Source organism: Amaranthus tricolor, chromosome 7, assembly GCF_026212465.1.
Source record: "Amaranthus tricolor cultivar Red isolate AtriRed21 chromosome 7, ASM2621246v1, whole genome shotgun sequence".
In the NCBI taxonomy this organism is placed as follows: Eukaryota; Viridiplantae; Streptophyta; class Magnoliopsida; order Caryophyllales; family Amaranthaceae; genus Amaranthus; species Amaranthus tricolor.
Genome location: NC_080053.1, coordinates 6,741,388 through 6,748,887, shown reverse-complemented (window position 1 = coordinate 6,748,887; position 7,500 = coordinate 6,741,388). Strand labels below are relative to the sequence as shown.

At 47.3% G+C, this 7,500-nt stretch overlaps 1 protein-coding gene across 1 annotated transcript in view; it reads right to left on the bottom strand.

Moving 5' to 3' along the window:
- Positions 1-5,035: 5,035 nt before the first annotated feature.
- The window catches only part of LOC130818435 (uncharacterized), a 5,518-nt gene continuing 3,053 nt past the window's right edge, over positions 5,036-7,500 (bottom strand). Inside the window, exons 4-6 of the mRNA XM_057684606.1 lie at positions 6,737-6,858; positions 6,122-6,667; positions 5,036-6,049 (exon numbers count right to left, since the gene is read on the bottom strand). Coding sequence (XP_057540589.1) covers positions 5,036-6,049; positions 6,122-6,667; positions 6,737-6,858 — 1,682 coding nt within the window. The remainder of the gene's footprint in view (positions 6,050-6,121; positions 6,668-6,736; positions 6,859-7,500) is intronic.

Here is a 7,500-nt window from a genome sequence, read left to right as displayed (position 1 = left end):
GAGGGAAAACCGTCCAGGTTCATCAACAGGAGAGATTATGATGCTGGAAGAGAAGGAGAAAGGAGGCCATGGCAACAAAACGCCGATCCCCCAAGAGAAACGAAGCCAGACGCGAAAGTTCCGACACCCAAGGAACTATCAACATGATTTTTGGGGGATACACTGAGGAATATCCCACTATCCGCGCGGCAAAAAACAGCGTCCACACTTTGCTGAAAGGACCTCCCATGGCCGCATCTAAAGGACCGGTCATGAAGTTCGATGCCACGACTTCCCAGCCGCTGCAACAACCCCACACCGACCCCCTAGTAGTCACTCTTAAAATCGGGCAAATGAAAGTCAGACGGGTGCTGGTAGATACGGGAAGCACGGCTGATCTTATTACAATGGAATGCTTGAGAAAGATGAAGTTCGAGGAGAAGCACTTGCAACCCCTAGACAAACCACTGATTGGGTTTGGAGGGAGTCAGGTCATTCCGTTGGGAACGATCATTCTCCCCGTACGGGTAGGGGAGAAAAATGAAAGCCGTACCATGCCCATACGGTTCACAGTGGTAGATCTCAACTTTCCCTACAATGCCATCATGGGGCTCCCACTCATTAACAAGATCAAGGCAGCCATCTTTCCCCATCAACTCCTGCTGCAATTCGAAACAGATAACGGGCAAGTTGGCATTCTGAAAGGAGACTAGGTGACGGCTCGCCAATGCCTCGTTAACACCCTGAAGCGCAGGTCTTCCGAGACACCTGCAAAAAGAAAGAGGGAAGACAAGATCCCCGCTGTCATGAGCGTATACAGGGAAAATCCCAACACTCATGAAAGGCCCCGCCCCATAGAACGATACGAGGAAGTAGATATGTTCAAGGGGAAACAAATCAAGATAGGGAAAGATCTTCCTGACACGGTCAAGCAGGACATAGTGGCCACCATTGCTGAATTCCGCGACGTCTTTGCTTTTTGCACGGAAGAAATGCCTGGCATCCCTACCAGTGTCGCGTGTCATAAACTTGACATCAAACCAGGCCATAAACCCGTGAAACAAAAGCTACGACATCAAGGAAGAGAGCGGACTGAGGCCGCAAAGGAGGAAGTTGATAAGTTATTGAGAGCCGGATTTATCAAAGAATGCCAATACTCAGAGTGGCTATCCAACGTTGTTCTGGTAAAAAAACCAAATGGTAAATGGAGGATGTGTGTCGACTTCACGGACCTGAATAAGGCATGCCCCAAAGACGATTATCCACTTCCAAAGATAGATCGTCTGGTCGACTCTACGGCAGGCCATGCATTATTAAGCTTCATGGATGCCAACGCCGGCTATCATCAGATCCCATTGGCCACCGAAGATCAACCTCACACGGCCTTCATTACTAGCACAGGGGTCTATTGCTACAAGGTCATGCCCTTCGGATTAAAAAACGCGGGAGCAACTTATCAGAGGATGGTCAACAAGGTCTTCCAATCTCAGATTGGACGGAATTTAGAAGTATATGTGGATGATATGATCACAAAGAGCAAAAAAGCAAGTCAGCACGCCGCGGACTTACGAGAAACCTTCCTTACCCTTCAAAAACACCAAATGAAGCTTAATCCCGACAAGTGCGTGTTTGGAGTTACCGGAGGTAAGTGCCTCGGCTTTCTGGTAGACGAGCGGGGCATTGAAGCAAATCCCGATAAGATCCAGGCCTTACAAAACATGAGATCCCCCACCTCAGTAAAAGAAGTACAAAAACTCACGGGGTGCATAGCCGCTCTCGGAAGATTCCTTTCCAAGTCTGCGGATAAATGTTCCCCCTTCTTTAAAACAATAAAACAACAGAAGTTCGAGTGGACAGCAGAAGCAGAAGACTCCTTTCGCCAACTCAAAGAACACCTGTCCACATTACCGAAACTAGTTTCTCCCATCAAAGGGGAGAAACTAGTCCTATATGTTTCTGTCTCCGAGTATTCGTTATCCGGAGTACTGGTTGCGGAAAGGGAAAAGAAACAGTTTCCCGTATACTACGTGAGTCATGCATTCCGCGGCTCTGAGGGAAACTACGGCGAAGTCGAAAAAGTCATATTCGCAATCGTTATGGCAAGCAGAAAATTGAAGCCCTACTTTCAATCCCATCAGATCATCATCCGGACTGATCAACCTTTGAAAAAGATACTGGAAGGAAAAAACAAGTCAAGCCGCGTCACAGATTGGGCAAACCAGCTAGCGGATTTCGGTATCGAATACGAGCCTCGAACGGCAATCAAAGCTCAAGCTCTGGCTGATTTTATTGCTGAAAGTACCTTCCCCTGTCATCCTGAACCCAATCAGAAGTGGAAGTTGTATGTAGATGGGTCATCAACACAATCAGCTAGTGGAGCTGGACTCCTCATCATGTCTTCCGCGGGGGTCCGTATGGAAAGGGCAGTCAGGTTCGAGTTCGCAGCATCTAACAACGAGGCAGAATATGAAGCATTATTAATGGGATTGAGAATTTGCTACGAAGCGGGAGCAAAAAACTTGTCCGCTTTCTCTGACTCCCAATTGATCGTGGGACAAGTCAACGGAGAATTCGAAGCAAAGGATGATAGCATGAAGATGTATTTGCAGCAGGTGAAAGAATTTGTTCAAAAATTCGACAAGTTCACATTGGAGCACATTCCAAGATCCCAGAACGCACAAGCTGATTCCCTAGCAAAACTGGCCAGCTCAGCAGAAACATCCGCGGCTCGAGACATCATCTGGGAAGTACTTCCTAATCCCAGCATCAACTTCATGGTCAACACCATCGACAGATCAGATACATGGATGGAACCGTACATCAAATATTTGCGAAATCAGACGCTTCCCCAAGATAAAAGCCAGGCCAATATGCTCCAGAAGAAAGCAAGATGGTTCGAACTCCACGAAGGAACGCTCTACAAGAAGTCGTATACACACCCCCTCCTGAAATGTGTATCCCCTGAAGAAGGAAACTATATCCTTCGCGAAATACATGAAGGAGGATGCGGTATACATCAGGGAGTGCGAACTGTCATCGGGAAAGTCCTGAGAAGTGGATATTATTGGCCCTCACTCCGAGAAGACGCGGAATACTTGATCAAGAGATGTCCTGAATGCCAATACCATTCAAAGATAGGAAGGAAGCCGTCTAATTACTTGACTGCCATACAAGCCGTCTTGCCTTTCGACAAGTGGGGCATGGACCTCCTTGGTCCCTTCCCTCCGGCAAAAGGGCAACGCAAATTCATCATTGTGGCCATTGATTATTTCACAAAATATGTAGAAGCGGAAGCCCTTAGTTCAATCACGGACAAACAAGTCTGTCAGTTTATATGGAGAAATATCATCACAAGGTACGGCATCCCCCGGGTGATCATAACAGATAATGGAAGGCAGTTCGTCAGCAAGAACACTATCGAGTACTGCGACAAATTTAACATCCAAATCAGATTCAGTTCAGTATCCAGGCCGCAAACTAACGGTCAAGTGGAGTCCGCAAACAAAGAGATCCTGAATGGCATTAAGAAGAAGATAGAGGGAGTCAAAGGTAATTGGGATGAAGAACTACCAGGCATCTTATGGGCAAGCCGAACAACCATCAAAGACGCAACGGGGCATACACCTTTCTCTTTAGTATATAGATCTGAAGCCGTGCTCCCAGTTGAAATAGGCATACCCTCTACAAGGGTCACCTACTACTCACACGACGAAAATGAGGAAGGAAAAAGAGCAAACTTAGATCTGCTGCCGGAAACAAGAGGAAACGCGATGCTGAGATCAATAGCACAAAAACAAAAGATGATCCGTAGCTTCAATCGCCACGTAAAAACCAGACGCATTCAAATGGGTGATTTGGTCCTTCGAAAAATAGAAGCTACGGGAAAGATCGTGGAAAAAGGAAAGCTAGGAGCCAAATGGGACGGCCCTTTCAAAGTCACCCGCATCATCAAACCGGGAACTTTCGAACTAGAAGACATGAAAGGAAAAAAACTACACCGTCCATGGAATGGAGACCACCTAAAGAAATTCTACATTTAATAAAATTTGCAAGGGGCAATCAGTTACTAGTATCAGTGTTAGCAACATCAATCCGCGACTACACTCATCCCGCAACGTAGTTGCGTTGTCATTCGAATTCACTTTTGTATTCTTATCAATCCTTTATAACAGAAGTTTCAATTTCAGATTATCTGGCACCTATGTTCGCAACTATTTGGTAAAAATCTATTGCAAATCTTATTAAATCAGTAATATCCAAAAGTCGGACCCCTTGAGAGAGGTCCCATTATCAAGTTATTCTAAGTCACTAACGAACCTATGACTTCGACAAGTCGGACCCTCAGTTCGGGGTCCCCCTAGTTCAAAATAATCTAAGTTTTTACAATGATGTTTCCCAACCGGGACATCGATAAGTCGGACCCCCAGTTTGGGGTCCCCTAATTCAAAACATTCTAAGTTTTTACAATGATGTTTCCCAACCGGGACATCGATAAGTCGGACCCCCAGTTTGGGGTCCCCTAATTCAAAAACATTCTAAGTTTTTACAATGATGTTTCCCAACCGGGACATCGATAAGTCGGACCCCCAGTTTGGGGTCCCCTAGTTCAAAAACATTCTAAGTCTTTACAATGATGTTTCCTAACCGGAACATCGATAAGTCGGACCCCCAGTTTGGGGTCCCCTAGTTCAAAATATTCCAAAAGATGTTTCCCAACCGGGACGTCGATAAGTCGGACCCCCAGTTTGGGGTCCCTGAGTTCAAAAGAAAATCCAAGTCTCCCAAAAAGATTACCCGCGACCGGGACATCGACAAGTCGGACCCCCCTACTGGGGTCTGAAGGCTGAAAATATTCTAAGTCCAAATTTCCTTGACGTCGCCTATACGTGACATCGGAAAATCACGTCCTTTAAGTAATATTCCGCGGCCTCAGAAGAAAGAAGCCACGGCTCAACAAATAGAAGCATGAATATCACGAAAAAATCAGGAATATATACATCGAATATTCAAAATATAGTTGAATGTTTACAAAAAACAAGGTTATTAAAATACAAGATTATACATCGTCAAAAAAGGCCTCGACATCTTCACCCGGCGGCGGAGGAGATTCGATCCTTCCCTCTTCAAAACTCGGGGTGAAGCTGACATAATCTTCAACATTGAACGGCTCCACCCCGATCTCAGACAACTCCCGGGACAAGCTCTGGAGGTTCCGGCCTTCGTCAATAATAAGATTCGATAGATCAAGGCATAGAACCTCCAGGTTGGAGAGCGTCAAGTTCTCTGGGACATCTGACGCCGGAGGAGAAGAGAGAGCCAGCTGCTCCAAGTCGAGACTTAAAGCCTCCCTCTCAGCCTCGGCATTTATCTTTTCAGACCAGGCCCTCTTTTCGGCCGCGTCCCAGACCGTGTCGACCAGTACCGCCGACTCCCCGTCCAAGACAGGAGCAAGGTTGGACAAAGCTTCACTCCCCTTTTGTTCAGCAGTTTGCTGAAGGGAAGTAAAATCCATGCCCAACTCTGCGGCAGCCAGACGATACTTCTCGTCACTAATCATGGTTCCGGCCTTCACCATCTCGGCCGTCAGATCTCCGAGAAACTTCGACGCTTCCGGCTCATCCGAGAGAAGCCAATCTCGAGCTATCCGGGCCTTCCTGGTTAGGCACAATTTGTATACTTTAGCCGCGGATAGAATCATTTTGAAATGGGAAGAATCGGCCGACACTTGCTGCATTAGTTGCTGGTTCTGATGAACGAGCTTGGCATGAGTATCCATCAGCAAGCCGACCTCATGGCTGATGCTCGCGGACCTGGTGGAAGCAGCATCCAAGTTCTCAACGATCTGATCCAGCTGCTTCCTCGCCCTTTCCCGCCATTGTTCGGTTCTGACCAAGCGTTCTTTCAGCTCAGAGCACTTGGCCAGTTTTTCTTTGAGGCTCGGCAGGTCCTCCCGCAGTTTTGTTAATTCTTCGTTCAGCTCTTCGCAGCGGGAGGTAAGGGCGGCCATGGTTTCCTGGTCCGCGGCACTTTGACGGTTGGCGTCGAGCTCAAAGGCCAACCGTATGAACGCCTGCAAAGGAACGATTATTAAAGAAATCTGGAAGCAAAAAATAATCATATTACTGAGTTTAAAAGTTATTACCTCCGCCGCCGAAGCTTGTGCTTGACGCACCCTATCACGGGGGGGCATAGATTCTAAAAGGTCGACGTCCACTTTGCTGATTAAGTTGGACGTCGCCCTGTTAAAGCGGACTACTAAGCCCTTATGCCCCAGCTCCGGAAAGGGTGTGTCGCGTCGAAAAGGGGAAACCTCCCGGCGACGGTAAACCTCGGCATATTGAGAGGAGGGAGCCGCGGAAGATTCCCCCATTTTCTCCTTCCCTTTATCTGAAGATGGCCGTGGAGAGTCTTGAAGGGGCGAGGTCTCCTCTTCAACTGGCCTTATTTGGAGGGGCCGGGCGGTAGGGACCGCGCCCCCGGAGGGCCTCTTTGCCGACTTCTCCTTGTGGGAAGAAGAATCCCGCTTCCTCTTCTTCTTCCCACTCTTTTTTGTCGCACCCCTCGTCTGGGGAGGAACCACCCTCTCAGATTCATCGGGGATATGAACCTGCTTTCTTTCTTCAAGAAGTCGGAGAGCCTCTTGCTCCGAAGGCACGTCTTCCAGACCCTTCTCCACGGTTGCCGAGTCCTACAAAAGAAGAAGTTAGGAAGAATCAACAAAAATCTTTTTTCAACAGAACTTTGTATAGAGATATACCTTTGGAGGAAGGGGAAGAGGCTTATCCTCGGCCCGCTGGATGGCCCCTGAAGCAAGTCTCAGAACGCTGAATTTCTTCATTAGTTCAGGACTCTTGGCTCGAAGATTTTGCTTGGCTATCCCTGTAGAAGCATGAGTTAGCAACAGTCAAACGTACTATAGAAAAGGAAAGGAAGAAACTCGGCAACTCTTACTCCGATCGATAGCCAAGCTAATGCCGAAGGCTGAGAGGAGGTTCTCATTCTCCAGCTCAGGACGACCAGGTATCCAATTAAGTTGGACGTTCATTGGTTTCCTTCCCAATTGAACGTCCATCTTTGCATATTCTATGATCACCGCATCGTTAAAGGAACATTGCGGGATCCCATTATTAAAACCCGAGAGATTGGGCTTTATATCAAAAGAGGTCTTGATATTCCATCCCTCTGAGTTGTATAAGTATGCGAATTTTGTCCTATACCCCTTCTGGTTATCGGGGAGGTCTTGGACTATCTTCAGTCCTCGACGGTGGGTGAAAGTAATCCAGCCACAGCCGTATGATTGGGAATTACATAGGCGGGCTCTGAATATATATCTAAAAGCTGTGAGTGTTGGTGGCACGGCCAAAACTTTACACAAGATCAAAAAGGCCACCATACAACCCCAGGCGTTCGGGTATAACTCGGGCACTGAGACGTCCAAAAACTCTAACACCTCTCTAAAAAACGGGTGAAGAGGAAATCTAAGCCCTAATTCAAAAGAAGGGAAGTATACGGCTATACAAT